At 39.0% G+C, this 21,954-nt stretch overlaps 1 protein-coding gene and 1 pseudogene across 1 annotated transcript in view; one reads left to right on the plus strand and one right to left on the minus strand.

Annotated features, from left to right (window-relative positions):
• SEC24B (SEC24 homolog B, COPII coat complex component) overlaps positions 1-21,954 on the plus strand; it is a 112,680-nt gene that overhangs the window by 87,353 nt on the left and 3,373 nt on the right. Inside the window, 11 exon segments of the mRNA XM_033214970.1 lie at positions 3,562-3,680; positions 4,371-4,426; positions 4,672-4,878; positions 8,083-8,206; positions 8,608-8,766; positions 9,861-10,034; positions 10,934-11,044; positions 14,474-14,649; positions 15,571-15,708; positions 16,831-16,935; positions 17,786-17,878. Coding sequence (XP_033070861.1) covers positions 3,562-3,680; positions 4,371-4,426; positions 4,672-4,878; positions 8,083-8,206; positions 8,608-8,766; positions 9,861-10,034; positions 10,934-11,044; positions 14,474-14,649; positions 15,571-15,708; positions 16,831-16,935; positions 17,786-17,878 — 1,462 coding nt within the window.
• LOC117086577 lies at positions 2,329-2,455 on the minus strand (annotated as a pseudogene).

Genomic DNA, 21,954 nt, shown 5'->3' on the forward strand with positions numbered 1-21,954 from the left:
CCATTACGGAAAACAGTATAAAGGTCCCTCAGAAAATTTAAAACAATTGTTGTATGATCCAGTAATCCCACTACTTGGAACATATCCAAAGAAAAATCAGTGTGTGGAAGATATATCTGCACTCCCATGTTTATTGTAGCATTATTCACAAGAGCCAGGATACATAATCAGACTAAGTATCCATCAACAGATGGATGGATAAAGAAACCAGTATATGTGCAAATGGAATACTATCCACCCTTTAAAAAGAAAATTTTTCTCATTTGCGATACCATTGATAAATCTGGAGGTCATCACGTTAAGCGAGATAAGAACAGACATTGCATGTTCTCAGTCATTTGTGGGAACTAAAAAGATAAATCTCATAAAAGTAGAGAGTACAGTGGTTGTTACCAGGGATAGGGTGGGAGGTTTCGAGAGATGCTAGCCAAAGTGTAAAAGATAGGAGGAATAAGTTCAAGAGATCTGTTGTACAACATGCTGCCTGTAGTTAATAGCAATATATTGTATTCTTGGAAAAATGCTGAGAGATTAGAATTGTTGTATTCTCACTACAAAAATAATAACTTTGTGAGACAATGCATGTGTTCATTAGCTAGATTTAGCCATTCCACAGTGTGTGTGTGTATATATATATATATATATATTCAAAACAACATGTTTTCCATGACATATACATACAATTTTATCTGTCAGTTTAAATAACATTTAAAAAGATTTTTTAAAAAGAATCTGGATGAGAGAAATCTGGCTGTAATTTATGCCTGAGCAAGGATTTTTTTTCATGAACTTGTTTTAATTGCACTGATGACAGAATGAGCTGGTTTAAAGGGAAGGAGGAAACTGATTTTCTGCTTAATATGTTAGGAAGCCAGAAACTGAGCATTTTGTTTATTTATTTTTATTTTATTTATTTTTTTTGAGACAGAGTCTTGCTCTGTTGCCCAGGCTGGAGTGCAGTGGCACAATCTTGGCTCACTGCAACCTCCGCTTTGTGAATTCAAGCAATTCTCCTGCCTCAGCCTCCCAAGTAGCTGGGATTACAGGCACCCACCACCACACCAGGCTAAGAAACTGAGCATTTTGGCACATTAGTAATGAGCTGGATTGTGGAAATGGAAATAGCGAGTATAGAATATGTGGCTTATACCTGGATCTAATTCCCTTCTCTGTGTCTACCAAGATTAGTCATGAAGGAGCCCCTCATCTAGCTTTAAAAATGAACTGTCCAAATCTCTGGAAAATACAGTTGTTTGCACATTTCTGTTTCACTCCAACACCCACAAGAGATGTGACTTCAGGTTGTTAGTGAGAGTGGTTCACCACTGCAGTGGTTCTCAACATGTGTAGAGGTGTGGGGCTTGTTATATATGAATACTCTGTCCCAAGTACTTTGGTGGTTCCAAAAGGTTCTCCTCTACCATATGAGCTTGAAGAGTCCTTGCCCTGTTGAATGCTACTTCTGGTCACCATAGTCTTCATATCACTGATCTTGGCCTGAAAGGAAACTGATAACATTAAGATGTTCAAGATTTTAAAAATTCAGAGGTATTGAGAGATTTGCTTTTAGTGTTTGTTGCTTCGTGTACTTTAGTCACAAGTGCTTCAAAAATAGCTTTAACAGTGAGTGGCGGCCGGGCGTGGTGGCTCAAGCCTGTAATCCCAGCACTTTGGGAGGCCGAGACGGGCGGATCATGAGGTCAGGAGATCGAGACCATCCTGGCTAACACGGTGAAACCCCGTCTCTACTAAAAAATCCAAAAAAAAAAAAGTAGCCGGGCGAGGTGGCGGGCACCTGTAGTTCCAGCTACTCAGGAGGCTGAGGCTGGAGAATGGCGTAAACCGGGGAGGCCGAGGTTGCAGCGAGCTGAGATTGCGCCACTGCACTCCAGCCTGGGCGACAGAGCAAGACTCCGTCTCAAAAAAAAACAGTGAGTGGCAATGGAAGACTACTCTACAGAGATGATTGGTTGGCTTGTTGCTGGTTTATTGTTGATTTTTTTTTTTTTTTTTTTGGAGACAGAGGCCTGCTCTGTTCCCCCAGCTGGAGTGCAGTGGTGTGATGTCTGCTCATCGCAGCCTTGACCCCCCCAGGCTCAAGTGATCCTCCCACTTCAGCCTCCTGAGTAGCTGGGACTACAAGCGCACACCATCACACTCGGCTAATTTTTGTATATTTGGTAGAGACAGTGTTTTGCCATGTTGCCCAGGCTGATCTCGAACTCCTGAGCTCAAGCGATCCACCCACCTCTGCCTCCCAAAGTGCTGGGATTATAGCCACTGCACCTGGCCTGTTTTTGTTTTTAAATACCAAGTTTTAATCCCCCAAGAGGGTACACCATTCTTGGAGGTACTAAAATACCAGGTTGATGCATAGAGTGGATGGAGCAAGCTCCTATTGCGTCACTATGCTCCAGAAATCCATTTAATCTATTAGCCTTGTATTGAAAAGTATGAAATAGGAGCCACACTGAGAGAGATGATTGACAACTTGTAAATTAAATAGACTGTGCAAAACCCAAAGTGTAAAACTGGGAATGGAAAATGTTTTAAAAATATTTCTATTTGATTATAGCAGAAAATAGAAGCATTGGGAAAGTAAAAGAAAAAGAAAGTGATAGAATAGCAACAAATGTATAATGTGTTTTTGGAAAGGGCTCTGGAAACTTCTTTGAGAAAGAAGAGTTTGATGCTGGAGCAGTTTCAGCTCAACTTCGTTTGTTTTTAGCTTGGAGTAGGTCAGTAGTCTCCTCTAACCAGTAATAAATGACCCCACCCCTCAGTGATCTTAGAAGTCTCACAGGAGTGAAGATTAGTATGTGGAAACGTCATAAATATTAACCATATTGGTAAGCTGAACATCCACATAACTTGTGGCATTCTGTTCTCTGAAATGCTCTTGACCCACCTTGCAGACTATATCTGAATACCGTGATTAGTCATCCATAGCAGTGATAATGCTTCTTGCTTTGATGCATATTCTATTTTGGCATCCTATAATATCCAAAGATATTTTAAAGGCATTGTTAAAACAATAAATTACATAACTCAAGTTAACATAGTTGGTAGTACTTAGTAATATGCTTCTGTAAGGTGAGGTATCTATCTTATTAATAAAGAAAGCTTGACAGGCAGTGAAATGGTAATTTATTCTTTTATACTGGGGCATCGACTTTTGAAAACAGCTCTAACAACATTTTAAAAGATTAATGATAGATAAAATGTTTCAGTGTTCATAAATGTGGTTTTTGTGTAAAATTTTACACGTTAAAATCTGATTTGCAGTATATTCAGTCTTTTCTTGGAAAGTACTAATTTCTCATTCTGCCCTTAAAATGCTTAAGCAAGATACACTATTGTTCTAATATTGGAACTGAAAGTAAGTTTTCACCTTGGTCTTCTTCTCTGATATATATTTGTTTAGATAGGGATAATTTTTCTGTCCCCTGTAGAAAAGCATATGTGTAATTATCCTTGGACTTAAATTACTATTTCATTATTTTCTGAAATGAAATGTGTTACTGAGTACTCTGAATTTAAAATTGTCATTTTTATCTTTAGGCTTCCTGGAGATTCACGAACAAGAATAGGATTCATGACCTTTGATAGCACTATTCATTTCTACAATTTACAAGAAGGATTATCACAGCCTCAAATGCTGATTGTGTCTGATATAGATGGTAAGCAGTCAGTAAAATAAAAACCTTTCTGACTATGGACTTTGAAATCTTTGGATATTATAGGATGCCAAAATAGAATATGCATCAAATAAATGCTACTTTATTTTAATATATATCTTGCTATATGCTGTGAGGATAATGTCATGCACTTTAATATTTGTTCAAAGTAATTGTTTTTCTGGAAATACTTGATTCTAAGTTATTTATGCCTGTGTATGTATTATACACATGTATGTATAATATATACAGAGTGTGTATATTTAATAAAGCAATATTAGGTGAGCGCGCTGGCTCACGCCTGTAATCCCAACACTTTGGGAGGCCAAGGTGGGCGGATCACCTGAGATTGGGAGTTCAAGACCAGCCTGACCAACATGGAGAAACCCTGTCTCTGCTAAAAATGCAAAATTAGCCAGGTGTTGTGGCGCTTGCCCGTAATCTCAGCTACTCAGGAGGCTGAGACAGGAGAATTGCTTAAACCCGGGAGGTGGAGGTTGCAGTGAGCTGAGATCGCACCATTGCACTCCAGCCTGGGCAACAAGAGCGAAACTCCATCTCAAGAAAATAAAATAAATAAAATAAAGCAAAATTATAGTACACATTACATGTGTGACCTGATAAAAACTTCAGGATTTTCTGATGTATTCTTTTGATTCGATTTGTTGATTAAAATATATGTTTTCCCTATAGATGTTTTTCTACCTACACCGGATAGTTTACTTGTGAATCTATATGAAAGTAAAGAGGTAAGGTTGATTTTCTTAAAGCATAAAATGTAAAAATGTATTGTGACTGGTAACTAAAATGTTTAACATTTATTTACTTGATATATTAATATTACAAATAATAGACAATATAAATGGCATATCTATTGACTCCTCAGTTCCAGTCCCTAGAAATACAGTGACGCATGATACACTATGGAATGTTTTAAAAGAAGATTATTCCTTTGCCCTCTCAGTAATTCAACTTTTGATCTTTGTTTTCTCAGCTTATAAAAGACTTACTGAATGCATTACCAAATATGTTCACCAATACAAGAGAAACACACAGTGCCCTTGGTCCTGCACTTCAGGCTGCCTTTAAATTAATGTCTCCAACAGGTGGCCGTGTGTCTGTATTTCAGACACAGTTACCTTCCTTGGGTGCAGGACTTCTGCAATCCAGAGAAGATCCTAATCAGAGATCAAGTACAAAGGTATTTTATATTTAGCTTTTTGTTTATTCAAGATTGTGTAATTATTTGTTTATTCTACTTTTCTAATTCATTAATAATAAAAAACTGGCAAGAGAGTTGGGTTTTTTTTGTTTGTTTGTTTTTTGAAACGTGGTCTCACACTGTCGCCCAGACTGGAGTGCAGTGGCACGATCTTGTCTCACTGCAACCTCTGCTTCCTGGGTTCAAGCGATTCTCCTGCTTCCGCCTCCTGAGTAGCTGGGATTACAGGTGTGTGCCACCATGCCTGGCTAATTTTTATATTTTTAGTAGAGACAGGGGTTTCACCGTGTTCGTCAGGCTGGTCTCAAACTCCTGGCCTTGTGATCCGCCTGCCTCAACCTACCAAAGTGCTGGAATTACAGGCATGAGCCACTGAGCGTGGCTGCCAGAGAGTTTTTGTTTGTGTTTTGTTTGTTTGTTTGTTTGTTTGTTTGTTTGTTTGAAACAGAGTCTTGCTCTGTCGCCCATGCTGGAGTGCAGTGGTGCGATCTCGGCTCACTGCAAGATCTGCCTCCCGGGTTCACGCCATTCTCCTCCTCAGCCTCTGGAGTAGCTGGGACTACAGGTGCCTGCCACCACGCCCGGCTAATTTTTTGTATTTTTATTAGAGACAGGGTTTCACAGTGTTAGCCAGTATGGTCTCAATCTCCTGACCGCGTGATCCACCCACCTCAGCTTCCCAAAGTGCTGGTGTTACAGGCGTGAGCCACTGCGCCTGGCGAGAGTTTTTAACTCAAGTTATCTTTTTGGTTTTGTGTCACAGTATATTCTTTTTATTACTTTGTAAGTCATAGAAATTTATAAATCATTTAGTATAACCCTTTCATTTTATAGATGAGGAAGTAGAGTATCTAGGTAAAGGTTAAATAACTATTTAATGGTAATGGTAGTGCGACTTGATTTTCTGACTCCAGTATTATTTTCTGTTACATAAGTGGTAAAACTTACTAAATATCTGTTGTAATTCAGCATGCTCGTACTAATAAACGTTTTAATTATAAAGATAACACAGATCATTGTATAACACTTGGAAAGTGGAGAAAAGTATAAATCACCAATAACCTAACGATACTAGCATTTAGTTATACAAACATACAAATAAGCATAATTGGGCATCATATGTGTGTGTATATATATGTGTGTGTGTGTGTGTGTTTTTAACTGACCTTTTTCATTGGAGAATATATTGTGAGCATTCTGTGAAGTCACAGAGAAAGTAAATGTGAAAATAATAAATTGATTGCTTTTCAGCTATTAAATAGTTGTCTTCAGAATTTTTTTCTTTTGTTTTTTAAAAGTAGAGACAGCATCTTGCTATGTTGCCTAGGCTGGCCTCAAACTGCTGAGATCAAGCAATACCCGTGCCTCAGCCCCGTGAAGTGCTGGGATTGCACATGTGAGCCAGAGCTGTATTTGCACTATTTTTTTAAAAAAGGGCTGGGTGTGGTAGCACCTGCCTGTAACCTTAGCTACTCAAGAGGCTTAGGCTAGAGGATCATTTGAGCTTAGGAATTCTAAACCAGCTTGAGCAATGTAACGAGACATTTTAAAAAATAACAATAACGGCCAGGTGCAGTGGCTCACACCTATAATCCCAGCACTTTGGGAGGCAAAGGAGGGTGGATCACTTGAGTCCAGGAGTTTGAGACCAGTCTGGCCAACATTGCAAAACCCTATCTCTCCTAAAAATACAAAAATTATCTGGGTGCAGTGGTGCATGCCTGTAATCCCAGCTGCTTGGGTGGCTGAGGCAGGAGAATCGCTTGAACCAGGGAGGCAGAGGTTGCAGTGAGCTGTGATCACTGCCACTGCACTCCAGCCTGGGCAACAGAGCGAGACCCTGTCTCAAAAAAAAAAATAAAACAATAATAATAATGAAAGGAATATATGAAGCTGAACATTACTTGGGTTTTATGTGAAGATTTGGTCAGGGCATTTTTAAGCCCTTATTTCAAATAATAAATGAACTACAGTAGTCATTTTTCTTTTGTACAAGTTCTGTCTGGCCTCAACGTATATTTGAGAACAAGTCATTATAAGTAGTTATAAGTGCGAATTAAACAGTTTTAATAGTGTCATAAATCTTTAGCCACATATCCAGTTTTGCCTTAGGATAAATTCCTAGAAGTGAAATTATTGGGTTAAAGGGCATAATCTTTAAGTTATTAAAGAATGTTGTGTTTTTTCGGGTTTTTTAATCAACCTCTCTTCTTAAGGCTCATCCTGTAACCTCCATTAAGTAGTGTTGCTTTTTTTATTCTTCACCAATATGCTAGAGAAAAAAGGCACCATATTTCACTCTTTATAGAAATTGTATTTTAAAATTGCATTTGAGAAGGAAGCTAATTTTAAAATAATTGTATATTTTAAACTCATCAACAAGTGTAGCTGGCATTTAGTTCGTTGACCCATTACAATCCATTATAAATTACTGTGGTGTTTTGAACATAGGAAGCTGTTATGTATTTACTGAATCCTTTGATAGAGTTTTGTTTTGTTTTCTCATTTAACTTTCAGAAATATTCTCTGTCTGCCTCCTGGGACGCTAAAGTTTCAGTATCTGTTCTGGTTTACATATTCCTTCATATCCTTAATTCCTTATATTAGAGTACGCTCTAATATAATCATCATGCAGTGTAATTAAGAGGATTGAAACATTTTGTTAGGAAATATTGCATGGTGATTAAGAACTTGGAGACTCTCTCTAGTGTCACCTTCTCAGCTCAAGTCTTCTCATACCAAAAAGAAACACCTTCCTTAATCTTTTATTCTTAAATTATGTAACAATATTTAATAATGGTTAGCAGCACTCATTCTGTAGCCAGATTTCTTGGGTTTATATTCCAATGTCCATCCCTCAATTTCTATATAATCTTGGTCAAGTTACTTAATCAGTTATCGCCTCAGTTTCTTCGTCTGAAAATGTAGTTAATAAAAACCATATGAGATGTGTTATGAAAATTATTTAATTTGTGTGAAACATCTTAGTGGTGGCACATAAGTGTTTTTTATAAAGATTATCTATCACTGTTATTATCACAGGAAATCTGCACCAAATGCCTAGACATTTAAAAAACTCCTTAGTTTGGTAGGGAGGCAGAGGACATCCTTTTTATTATAAAAGTGACATGAAAACATGAGCATAAAGATTTCTAGCTCTTACTTTATGATCTGTTGACTTAGGTGGTACAGCATCTTGGCCCTGCAACTGATTTTTATAAGAAGCTTGCATTAGATTGCTCAGGACAGCAAACTGCAGTGGATTTGTTCCTTTTAAGTTCACAGTATTCTGATCTTGCTTCGCTAGGTAAGGAAAGTCATCATGTGTACATTTATTTAAATAAACGTTTTTAATGCATACTTAAATCTAAACTCTTCAGTAAGCATTCTCAATATTTTAGGGAGAAAGGCATGTGCATTAGATAGACAATATCTATGAAAACTACCAGTAAAGTTTAAAGCACTATACAAATATAAAATGTTACTAGTATTTTGTTTATATAGCATGATTCCCTTACCATTCCGCTCAACAGTAAAACTTTATCGTATATTTTATAGATATTACTGTTTTCTCAGATTTGTATGTTCTTATTTTGATGGCTTAGGTTTTCTCATGACTTAGATTTCTTCATAATGTGAATCTGTACTACTGTTGGACAAGTAGAATATTATTTCTGTAACTAATACTTTTTGTATTTCTCTCTAAAGCTTGCATGTCCAAGTATTCTGCAGGGTGCATCTATTATTATCCATCATTCCACTATACTCACAATCCTTCACAAGCAGAAAAGTTACAAAAAGACCTGAAACGGTATCTCACAAGAAAAATTGGGTTTGAAGCTGTTATGAGAATAAGGTGTACTAAAGGTATGAAGTTGTGAAACTTATACTTTATATTAAATACTTGTATCAAAGTCAGTGAGCATTCCATGTATTGACTACCTCTGACTGTTCTTTATGGAAGACTGTTTGATCTGCTTAGCCATACCATGTTTTAAATAGATAATAGTTATCGAATAATCCTTTACCAATTTTTAAAAATAACTTGAATAGGCCGGGCGCGGTGGCTCAAGCCTGTAATCCCAGCACTTTGGGAGGCCGAGACGGGTGGATCAAGAGGTCAGGAGATCGAGACCATCCTGGCTAACACGGTGAAACCCCGTCTCTACTAAAAATACAAAAAACTAGCCGGGCGAGGTGGCGGGCGCCTGTAGTGCCAGCTACTCCGGTGGCTGAGGCAGGAGAATGGCGTGAACCCGGGAGGCGGAGCTTGCAGTGAGCTGAGATCCGGCCACTGCACTCCAGCCCGGGCGACAGAGCAAGACTCCATCTCAAAAAAAATAATAATAATGATAATAACTTGAATAAGTAGACAAAAGTAATGTTTGGTTTACTCAGAAGAACCTAAGAGAAAGCGTATATTAGAAATGATTTTAGAAGGAGAATTAGAGGAATAGGGAAGATCTTAAATAGGAATTGTCAAATTAAGGGTCTTTGCCTTCATAATCATTTAATGTACACTTCCTTGGTTTTCTGTGAATATTTGTTTTAATCCTGTATTTTAAACCTAGGATGAGTTATATAGTAACCCTCATTTGTTTAATTTACAAAATTTGTTTTGTAAAACCCTCATTTGTTTTACAAATTAAACCCTCATTTGTTTAATTTTGCAAATTAAACAAATATTTAGTCAGATTATGTCTGACTTCAAGTCACATGTGAGAAAATGTAAATAAGGTTAGGTGTCAATACAACTGAAATGTATAGTCTGCCTTTTATATAATGTCCACTGGTTTTTTTGAATTAATATTTTAGAAACTCTGTCTACACTTGAACCTTACTCCCCAGTTATCCTTTTTGATTCAAAATCATAAACATCTTTGACTTTAAAAAGTAACTTTAGGTTGAGGTGAAGATATTATTGTTAACTTCATTTTTTTGTATCATCTTCTCTTTTTTAGGTCTTTCAATGCACACTTTTCATGGTAACTTCTTTGTCCGTTCTACTGATTTGTTATCCCTTGCCAACATCAATCCTGATGCTGGATTTGCAGTGCAGTTGTCAATTGAAGAAAGTTTAACAGATACTTCCTTAGTATGTTTTCAAACAGCCCTATTATATACGTCAAGCAAAGGTAATGTTAACAGAAATGAAATATAGTCTGCAACAGTAATTATCCCTCCTTTCACATGGCCTTTAGTGGAGTGGGGAAAAAGAAAGAATACACAGTGGGACGTAATGGAATTTGTATTAGTTAATCAAATATATGTTGTTATTTTCTTTCTTTTTTTACTCTCACTTTTAAGTCTTTAAATAGTACACTTTTTTAATTTATGGAAGACTTGTATTCCTAGAATCTTGTTTCAGAACAATTCATGCTAAATCCAGCTATGCCATTCTTTGTATTATTTCTTGCTCCCTAAAGTAAAAAACTGTTTAGCAATTAAGGCCTTCATTTGTTACTTGACAGTTAAGTTTTCTGATATTTTACTCTGGGATATAATTTAGAATGAGTGATATAGCATATGTTCATACTCTGCAGATTTGGAGAGTGTTTAATTTTCTTATAAAAATGTTAATTGTAAAACTTTGTTTTTACATCTCAAAATCCTGTTGGTGACATAATCTAGCCAAAACACTAACCTGAATAAAAATTCGACTTGTGGCTGGGCATGGTGGTGGTTCACGCCTGTAATCCCAGCACTTTGGTAGGCCGAGTCGGGTGGATCACCTGAGGTCAAGAGTTCAAGACCAACCTGGCCAACTGGTGAAACCCCGTCTCTACTAAAAATACAAAAATTAGCTGGGCATGGTGGCTGGCACCTGTAATCCCAGCTACTTGGGAGGCTGAGGCAGGAGAGAATCACTTGAACCCGGGAGACAGGTTGCAGTGAGCTGCGGTCACAGCATTGCACTCTAGCCTAAGAGACAGAGCAAGACTCTGTCTCAAAAAAAAAAAAGAAAGTATTCGACTTGTTTGCTTTGTTTTATTTCCTTTTTGATCTAATGTATTTTCAATGACTTTTTTTTTAGGTGAGCGGAGAATTAGAGTACATACACTTTGTTTGCCAGTGGTAAGTTCACTAGCAGATGTATATGCGGGAGTGGATGTACAAGCTGCCATTTGCCTTCTGGCAAACATGGGTGAGTAAAAATTGAAGGAACAGGTGAAATGTATTTTTCTGTCTTGAAAACTGAAGCTTGGCTGGGGGCAGTGGCTCATGCCTGTAATCCCAACATTTTGGGAGGCCGAGGCAGGCGGATCACAAGGTCAGGAGTTTGAGACTAGCCTGGCCAACATGGTGAAGCCCTGTCTCTATTAAAAATACGAAAAATTGGGGCTGGGCGCGGTGGCTCAAGCCTGTAATCCCAGCACTTTGGGAGGCCGAGACGGGCGGATCACGAGGTCAGGAGATCGAGACCATCCTGGCTAATACAGTGAAACCCTGTCTCTACTTAAAAATACAAAAAACTAGCCGGGCGAGGTGGCGGGCGCCTGTAGTCCCAGCTACTTGGGAGGCTGAGGCAGGAGAATGGCGTAAACCTGGGAGGCAGAGCTTGCAGTGAGCTGAGATCCGGCCACTGCACTCCAGCCTGGGTGGCAGAGCAAGACTCCGTCTCAAAAAAAAAAAAAAAAAAAAAAAAATACGAAAAATTAGCCGGGCGTGGTGACAGGTGCCTGTAATCCCAGCTTCTCAGGAGACTGAGACAGGAGAATTCCTTGAACCAGGGAGGCAGAAGTTGCAGTGAGCCAAGACCGCATCACTCCACTCCAGCCTGGGCAACAGAGCAAGACTCTGTCTCAAAAAAAAAGAAAGAAACTGAAGCTAGGGTTTTCTCTTATTTAAAAAGCATATGTTTTACATTTTTATTTACTGCAATGTGAATCAGACTGTCCTCACATTTCTTGCTTAATCTTACTTTCAGAATCTTTGAGAGAATTCATAATCTCTAAAAATGTGGTAAAAACTGAAATGTCCTTCAAATAATGTATGCACAAACCACGGTACAATCATACAATCAAATATAATTCAGCAATAAAAAAGAATGAACTGTCAGTACTTAAACAAACATGGATGCATCTCAGAGACATTGTGCTGAATGAAAGAAGCTGGACTCAAAAAGCTGCATAGGCCGGGTGTGGTGGCTCACGCCTGTAATCCCAACACTTTGGGAAGCCGAGGTGGGCAGATCACTTGAGGTCAGGAGTTCAAGACCAGCCTGGCCAACATGGTGACACCCTGTCTCTACTAAAAATACAAGAAAAATATTAGCTGGGGTTGGTGCTGCACACCTGTAATCCCAACTACTTGGAGGAGGCTGAGGAAGGAAAATCCCTTGAATCCAGGAGGCGGAGTTGCCGTGAGCGGAGGTTGCACCATTGTACTCCTGCCTCAGTGACAGAGTGAGACTCCATCTAAAAAAAAAAAAAAAAAATGCTGCATACAAATGATTCCATATATATGACATTCAAGAAAAGGGAAAATTGGAGTTGAGGCCGAGGAAGTGTTTTACTACAAAGGGGCAAGTGTGAGGGGATAATTTTGGAGTGATGTAACTTGTGTATCCTGATTGTGTAGAGATTACATGGTTACTCATTTGACACATAACCACTACAGAACGGTACTTAATTATTTGTAAGTCTAAAAAAATCCTTTTGAGAATTAACATAGCACTTAAATGTTTTCAATGAATTTGCCTTGTAGTCGAACTCAGACATGAAACAAGCCTTGCTATTTCCCATGCAGTCCTAGGGAAAGAGAGTCATTAATACTAATTTGGGGAAAATTATGATAACATTTACTAAAGGATCCAAATTTTTTTAAATAACAGAAGCATTTAATCAGTCCAGGCGTAGTGGCTCATGCCTGTAATCCCAGTACTTTGGGAGACTGACGCAGTAGGATCACTTGACTTCAGGAGTTCAAGACCAGACTGGTCAATGGGGTGAGACCCTGTCTGTATTAAAAATACAAAAATTAGCTGGGTGTGGTGGTGCACACATGTGGTCCCAGCTACTCAGCAGGCTGAGGCAGGAGAATCTGTTGAACCCAGGAGGCAGAGGTTGTAATCAGCCAAGATCGCACCACTGCACTCCAGCCTGGGAAACAAAGGGAGACTCTGTCTTGGTGGCAGGGGGGAAAAAGGATTTAATCAGATTCTCTTAAATATTTAACTAAAATCAAAAGCTTGTGTATCAGATTTCTTTCTTAATTTTAACTTTTTTTTTTTTTTTTTTTGAGACGGAGTGTCGCTCTGTCGCCCAGGCTGGAGTGTAGTGGCCGGATCTCAGCTCACTGCAAGCTCCACCTTCCGGGTTTACGCCATTCTCCTGCCTCAGCCTCCTGAGTAGCTGGGACTACAGGTGCCCGCCACCTTGCCCGGCTAGTTTTTTGTATTTTTTAGTAGAGACGGGGTTTCACCATGTTAGCCAGGATGGTCTCAATCTCCTGACCTCGTGATCTGCCCGTCTCGGCCTCCCAAAGTGCTGGGATTACAGGCTTGAGCCACCGCGTCTGGCCCAATTTTAACTTTTGTTTTTGATTCAGGGATATGCAGGTTTGTTACGATGGGATCATTTGTACCCCAAACCTCAGGATTCATATTTTTTTAGGTATAATTTTATATATGGATTTTGAATTAATTATGCCATAACCAATTGTTTTTTAATATAATTTTATTTTTAGTGGTTGGGCATATGTTTTATAGGTTATCCCTATTTTAATAGAATATATTATTGTAGAAAAATAAGTTTCACATGTGTCTCTTCAATGGCTTCATGAAAACTTGTGTTTATTTTTCCCTTTCACAAAGTTTGTTGGCTTGGAATGCTTTACAAAAATTGTAGAGGATCACAAAGTATAATTCAGATTGCAGAAATTACATTGGTTGAGCAGAAAAAAAATGATACATGTGACTTGGCATTTGAGTAATGGAAACCTTTCCAAGGCTTTTTCATAAGTAAATGGAAAATATATATTTCATTAATGTCAACAGGGGCTACATGTTTTGGGGTTTTTTGTTTTGTTTTGTTTTTAGACAGGGCCTTGCTCTATTGCCCATGCTGGAGTGCAGTGGCACAATCACAGGTTACTGCAGCTTTGACCTCCCAGGCTCAAGCAATCCTCCTCCTTCGGCCTCCCAAATAGCTGGGACAGCAGGCACATGCCACTGTGCCCAGCTAATTTTTTTATTTTTTGTAGAGACAAGATCTCACTATGTTGCCTAATCTGGTCTTGAACTCCTGGTCTCAAGTGATCCTCCCACCTTGGCCTCCCAAAGTGCTTGGATTATAGTCATGAGCCACCATGCCCAGGCTAGCTAAATGTTTTTAGACTTAAGAGATTAAAACAAAAATGTCCAAAAGAATCTAGACTTGTTCTGATTGTCACATTTACTTCAGAAAAAAATGTATAAGAAGACACTTGAAATGAGGGAGCAGATGAAATACATTTTTCCATCCTAAAAACTTAGCTGAATTTTGTTTCTTAAATAATGCATATCAATTTTCTCTCTTATAGTGCCCGTTGAATTCTAATGGTTAAAATACCTTTCACTTTGGTTGCTTTATAGCTGTGGATCGGTCCATTTCATCAAGTCTATCAGATGCAAGAGATGCCTTAGTGAATGCTGTAGTGGACTCATTGTCTGCATATGGCTCAACTGTCTCAAATTTACAGCACTCTGCATTGATGGCCCCCAGCTCCCTCAAGTTGTTTCCTCTCTACGTTTTGGCCCTTCTCAAACAGGTAGCTTTTTTATACATTGATATATTTAATATTGTTTTTTAAAATTCTCAGATATTTATATGAAGAAAGGAAATCTAGGTTGTCGTTTTCTAATGCTTAACTAGAGGATTATTCACTTTGGCATTGAAAGGGTTTTGAAGAATAGAAAAAGATCAATGGGGCCGTGCATGGTGGCTCACCTCTAATCCCAGCACTTTGGGAGGCCGAGGTGTGCGGATCAACTGATGTCAGGAGTTCACAACCAGCCTGGCCAACATAGTCAAACCCCTTCTCTACCAAAAATACAAGAATTAGCTGGGCGTGGTGGCACGTGCCTGTAATCCCAGCTACTCTGGAGGCTGAGACAGGAAAATTGCTCGAACCTGGGAGGCAGAGGTTGCAGTGAGCCAGGACCACGTCACTGCACTCTAGCCTGGGCTACCGAGCAAGACTCCGTCTCAAAAAAAAAAAAGAAAGAAAAGATCAGTGGAAAATGAAGGTATACAAATACATGATGACTTTAGTGAAACCATATTCTCTCTTTAATGTGTGTGAGCAGTTTGCATAATGGTGCAGTCATAGCTCACTCTTAATATGTCCTGCTGGAAAGAGACTCTTTAAGGACAGGAACTAATATTTATCAAGCATCTTTCCATGTCTCTGGCACCATAAAAGGTGTCACTGCATCATTTTATTTCATCCTTTCAACAGCCTAAAGAGGTATTATTTTCCCTGTTTTTCTCATGATGACAATATAGCTCAGAGGAGCTAGGTAACTTGCTCCAGCATCACATACCTGTTAAATGTCAGAGCTGAGAATTGAATCCAGGTCTGTCTGATTTAAAGGTCATGCTTTTTCCATGATTGATAGTATATATTTGTTTTAATATTTGTCCACCATATTTGTATTTTACTTGAAAACATTTATCTTTTTCCTTGTAGAAAGCATTTAGAACGGGTACAAGCACACGGCTGGATGATCGTGTATACGCCATGTGTCAAATAAAGTCTCAGCCACTTGTTCATCTAATGAGAATGATTCATCCCAACTTATACAGGATAGACAGATTGACAGATGAGGTATGCATTTTAGTGCATTTGAAATTTTTAAATTTGAATATATTTGAGTGTCTTGTTCTACAGCTAAGATGACAATATACTATCAACTGGTTTTTCTTTTTAACTCTTTTCCCCCTTGTGGTAGTAATACATTAAAGAAGGACACTGGCTGTGGATCTGATTGGAAGGCAGGACTCTCAGATACCATCAGTGGTTAAGGAGTTTTAAAAAATGGTTTCACATTGGAAGTAATTTGTCTTGTAGGTTTGGTTATAATATGTATTACAAAGCTAAGTTCTAGAATGGACATTTCCATTTATATTTGGTAGATGTTGACCGCTTCTCTTTTTTTCCTTTTTTTTTTAAATTTTATTTTAAAGACAGAATCTTGCTCTGTTGCCCAGGCTGGAGTGCAGTGGTGAGATCTCGGCTCACTGCAGCTTCTGCCTTCCAGGTTCAAGCAGTTCTCCTGCTTCAGCCTCCCGAGTAGCTAGGATTACAGGCACATGCCACCATGCCTGGCTAATTTTTGTACTTTTAGTAGAGACAGGGTTTCACCATATTGGCCAGGGTAGTCTCAAACTCCTGACGTCAAGTGATCTGCCCCTCTCGGCCTCCCAAAGTTCTGGGGTTACAGGCATGAGCCACCGTGCCTGGCCAATACTGACTGCTTTTGATAAGATCATTTGCAATTTTGATTATATAGTAAACCAAATCTGGTATCCAATAATAATTTTAATGTGCAAATATGTAGTGTCTTTTATCTTCCCCATGTGAAAACTATATTCTTTGGAATTAGTATTAATTCCAAACATAATGTTATGTTGCCAAAGAAATGTTAAAAAGTAGCTGGCTATGCATCAGAGCCAATAGTCACACTTGTAATATATTCTGACCCCACCTTAAAAGGGAAGGGAATGTGACTGATCATTTTATGTATTCATGTTTTTACTTTTTAAATTTGAATACATTTGAGTGTGTTGATTCTACAGCCAAGGTGGTAGCATATAATCAGTATTTTTTATATCATGCGAACTCTGAAGTGTTATTTTCCAGTGCTTCATAAAGGATTAGTGACCATTAGCCCCCAAACTGCGATGATAGTAATGTAATCTCATTCACATTCTGTCTTTTTCTTTTCAGGGTGCAATACATGTTAATGACAGGGTTGTACCACAGCCACCTCTTCAAAAATTGTCTGCAGAGAAGCTGACAAGAGAAGGTGCTTTCCTTATGGACTGTGGCTCTGTAAGCACCCTCTACTGGCAAAGCTTAACACTGTTTGAGCTGACCAAAAATAAACACTTCTAGGGTCCAGCTGTTACCACAGAGCAGGCAGTGAAAGGTGCATTAGGATTAGGAGCTGAAATTGGTAACTGGCACTAGAGGTCAATTTACTTTAAACTTTTCTATTTGGACTTCATTTTATACTGATGTTATTGATACTTGTATTAATAATACTGATAGAGTAATACATTTTAATATAGATTATTTACCGTCATGAATTATGTATACTTGATGAAGAGAACTAATGAGGTAAATTCCTATCTTCAGGGACTTTACCATCTAGAGTCTAGAATTTAAAAGTATTTCAAGAGTTTATCTAGTTCAGCTTACATCCATTGTCAGAAATCTAATTAATGATTAGGAGTTCAAGAGAAATCACTGGGCAGGGGTAGTTGTTGAAGGGTGTCAGAATGGTTAAGATGGCTTCAAAATGATGTCTTATGAGCAGAAAAAGGATTTGGATAGCCACAGAAGAGGGAGAAATGCATGAATGAAAATACACAGAGAGTAATGAAATAGTGGATGGGAAATACATTGAGTCAGTTATACTGATTAAAGGATTATATTTCTATTGGGAAAATAACTGCAGAAGGTAAAATATATTTTATGGGAAGCCTTAACATTTAATCAAAGAAGATGTGAACCACTCTGGATTCTTACATATAGATTCACAATGTAACAGTTATAGATTTCCTTTTTACTCTTATGTTTGTTCCTACCTTATTTGAGGTGATAGTTTCGAGGACATTAGCTAAAATGAATTCTCTTGACTATTAGGGAGTTTTAATGTTTTGTTGCTTTTTGTTTTTAGGTTTTCTACATTTGGGTTGGGAAAGGCTGTGACAATAACTTCATAGAGGATGTGCTTGGATATCCTAATTTTGCATCAATACCACAGAAAATGGTCAGTAGATTTTATACACCTATAACTTTTTGTTTGCTCGTTTTTTTTATTGATGTAAAATTCATGTAATATTCACCATTTAAAAATGTACAGTTTAGTGGTTTTTGGTATTACACAGTGTTTTACAACCATTACCACTATTTAATTTCAGAACATTTCTATCACCCTAAAAGAACCCCATTCTCCCAGTTCTTATTCCCTATCCCTGTCCCCAGGCAACTAGTAACCTACTTTCTATCTCTGGGTTTGCCTGTTCTGGATATGTTATATAAATGGTAATACATGGCCTTTTGTATTTGGCTTCTTTCACTTTCTGTAATGTTTTTAAGATTCATTCATGTTGTAGCTTGTATTAGTAGTTCTTTTATTTATTTATTTATTCATTTATTTTTCTAGACAGAGTCTTGCTTTGTCACCCAGATTGTAGTGCAGTGGCTCAATAATGGCTTACTACAGCCTCGACCTCCCAGACTTAAGTGGTCCTCCCACTTCAGCCTCCTGAGTAGGAATCAGTAGTACTTATATCAAAATAACTTTCAAATGGATCAAACATTTAAACGTAAAAAAGGAAACCATGCAGATCACTAGGAGAAATATTTGTGAATTTTTTTTTTTATAGTATTAAAACAGGCCAGGCGCAGTGGCTCATGCCTGTAATCCCAGCACGTTGGGAGGCTGAGGCCGGCAGATCACGAGGGCAGGAGATTGAGACCATCCTGGCTAACACGGTGAAACCCCGTCTCTACTAAAAATACAAAAAAATTAGCCGGACATGGTAGCAGGCGCCTGTAGTCCCAGCTACTCGGGAGGCCGAGGCAGGAGAATGGCGTGAACTCGGGAGGCGGAGCTTGCAGTGAGCCTAGATCGCTCCACTGTAGTCCAGCCTGGGCAACAGAACAAGACTCCATCTAAAAAAAAAAAAAAAAAAAATTAAAATGGGTAAGGCTTTTGTGTGTGAGTCAGTGATTCAAAAGATCAATAAATCTGAAAGCACAAATATAAAACATTTCTATTTGGTAAAAATAAATAAATAAAGCCAAAATGCAAATGACAAAATCTTAAGATTATCTGTGACTCATAAGACTGAAAACGGGTTAACTTCTCTATAAAGAGTTCTCTTACCTCAGCCTCCTGAGTAGCCAGGACCGCAGGAGTGTGCCATCACAGTTGGCTAATTTTAAAACTTTTTTTCGTAGAGATGGGGTATCCCTGTGTTGCCCAGGCTGGTCTTGAACTCCTGGGCTCAAGCAGTCCTCCTGCCTTGGCTTCCCAGAGTGCTGGGATTACAGGTGTGAGCCACAGTGCGTCAAGCACACAGTGTGTTCTTTTTTATGGCTGAAAAATAGTCCATTGTATGGACATACCACATTTTGATCATCCACTCATCCATTGATGGATATTTCAGTTGTTTCTACTTTGGGGCTATTGTGAATAGGGCTACTATGAATGCTTGTGTACGAGTTTTTGTGTGAACATATGTTTTCAGTTCTCTTGGGCATATCCCTAGGATTAGAATTACTGGGTCACATGATAACTCTATGTTTAATTGTTTGAGGAACTGCCAAACTGTTTTCCAACAACTTTAGCTTTGGATTTAAATTATTTTGCTGGGCCGGACACGGTGGCTCACACCTGTAATCCCAGCACTTTGGGAAGCCAAGGCGGGCGGATCACGAGGTCAAGAGATCGAGACCATCCTGGCCAACATGGTGAAACCCCGTTTCTATTAAAAAATACAAAAAAAAATTAGCCGGTTGTGGTGGTGGGTACCAGTAGTCCCAGCTACTTGGGAGGCTGAGGTAGGAGAACCACTTGAACCCAGGAGGTGGAGGTTGCAATGAGCCGAGATTGCACCACTGCACTCCAGCCTTGGTGACAGAGCAAGACTCCGTCTGGGAAAAAAAAAAAAAAGGTGGCTGGGCGCGATGGCTCATGCCTGTAATCCCAGCACTTTGGGAGGCTGAGGCGGGCAGATCACGAGGTCAGGAGATCAAGACCATTCTGGCTAACACGGTAAAACCCCGTCTCTACTAAAAATATTAAAAAAAAAAAAATTAGCCGGGCGTGGTGGCAGGCGCCTGTAGTCCCAGCTCTTAGGGAAGCTGAGGCAGGAGAATGGCCTGAACACGGGAGGCGGAGCTTGCAGTGAGCCGAGATTGCACCACTGCACTCCAGCCTGGGTGACAGAGCGAGACTCTGTCTCAAAAAAAAAAAAAAAGTTACTTTGCTTATACTAAACACAAATTTTTCAGTAGGATTTTACTGAATTGTGCTATGCAGTACTAAGGAAATATGATTCTGAAAACAGATTTGTATAATTAATTAATTGAAAGGGAAAGCTGGCCTACCTTATTGTTAGATAATGTAAATATGTCCTTTTTCCTGAAATTAATATAAATTCAGTGTAATCCTTATTACAATCTGTCATTGTTTGATTTTTTTAAAAAAAATTGACAAATAATCCAGGAGTTCATTGTTAAAACTCAACAAACGAGGATAATAAGGAAACGAAAAGGGAGAATAATGTCATCAAAGGGGGAAATATATGAAAAATAAATTCTAAGTAAAATAGTAAACCTTATTCTAAAGCTGTAGTTATTTAAGTACCATGACACTGGCACAGTAAACAGATCAGTGGAACAGAATAGAGTTCAGAAACAGGTCTAATTAATGAAAAATACAGTGTGGTAAAGATTGCATTTAAATTACTGTGGGGAAATGGAATATTAGAAAAATAATCTTGGGACCACTGATTAGTCATTAAGGAAAAAACAAGACGATATTTACCTTATTCCTCACATCAAAATGACTTTCAAATGCATCAAACATTTAAATGTAAAAAAGGAAACCATGCAGATCACTAGAAGAAATATTTGTGAATTTTTGTTTTGTTTTGGAGATGGAGTCTCGCTGTGTCGCTCAGGCTGGAGTGCAGTGGCGCAATCTCAGCTCACTGCAAGCTCCGCCTCCTGGGTTCACGCCGTTCTGCTGCCTCAGCTTCCCCAGTAGCTGGGACTACGGGCGCCCGCCACCATGCCCGGCTAATTGTTTATATTTTTAGTAGAGACGGGGTTTCACGGTATTAGCAAGGATGGTCTCAATCTCCTGACCGTGTGATCCCCCAGCCTTGGCCTCCCAACGTGCTGGGATTACAGGTATGAGCCACTGCACCCGCTGAATTTTTTTTTTTGAGACGGAGTCTTGCTCTGTCACCCAGGCTGGAGTGCAGTGGCCGGATCTCAGCTCACTGCAAGCTCTGCCTCCCGGGTTTACGCCATTCTCCTGCCTCAGCCTCCGGAGTAGCTGGGACTACAGGCACCCGCAACCTCGCCCGGCTAGTTTTTTGTATTTTTTAGTAGAGATGGGGTTTCACCGTGTTAGCCAGAATGGTCTCGATCTCCTGACCTCGTGATCCGCCCTTCTCGGCCTCCCAAAGTGCTGGGATTACAGGCTTGAGCCACCGCGCCCAGCCTTTTTTTTTTAAATAATATTAAAATGGGTAAGGCCTTTGTAAGTCGGTGATTCAAAAGATAAATACATCTGAAAACACAAATATAAAACATTTCTTTTTTTTTTTTTTGTTTTTTGTTTTTTTTTTTGAGACGGAGTCTTGCTCTGCCGCCCAGGCTGGAGTGCAGTGGCCAGATCTCAGCTCACTGCAAGCTCCGCCTCCCGGGTTTGCGCCATTCTCCTGCCTCAGCCTCCCGAGTAGCTGGGACTACAGGCGCCCGCCTCGTCGCCCGGCTAGTTTTTTTTTGTATTTTTTAGTAGAGACGGGGTTTCACCGTATTAGCCAGGATGGTCTCGATCTCCTGACCTCGTGATCCGCCCGTCTCGGCCTCCCAAAGTGCTGGGATTACAGGCTTGAGCCACCGCGCCCGGCCAAACATTTCTATTTGGTAACAATAAATAAATAAATAAAGCCAAAATACAAACAACAAAATCTTAAGATTATCTGTAACTCATAAGACTGAAAAAGGGCTAACTTCTCTATGAATAAAGTTCTCTTAGAAATCTTTAAGAAGACATTCCTTCCTTTCGGCCTCCTCCAAAGAAAACTGGGTAAAGGATTTTAA

This window comes from Trachypithecus francoisi, unplaced genomic scaffold, assembly GCF_009764315.1.
Source record: "Trachypithecus francoisi isolate TF-2019V2 unplaced genomic scaffold, Tfra_2.0 Lachesis_group1, whole genome shotgun sequence".
Classification (NCBI taxonomy): domain Eukaryota; kingdom Metazoa; phylum Chordata; class Mammalia; order Primates; family Cercopithecidae; genus Trachypithecus; species Trachypithecus francoisi.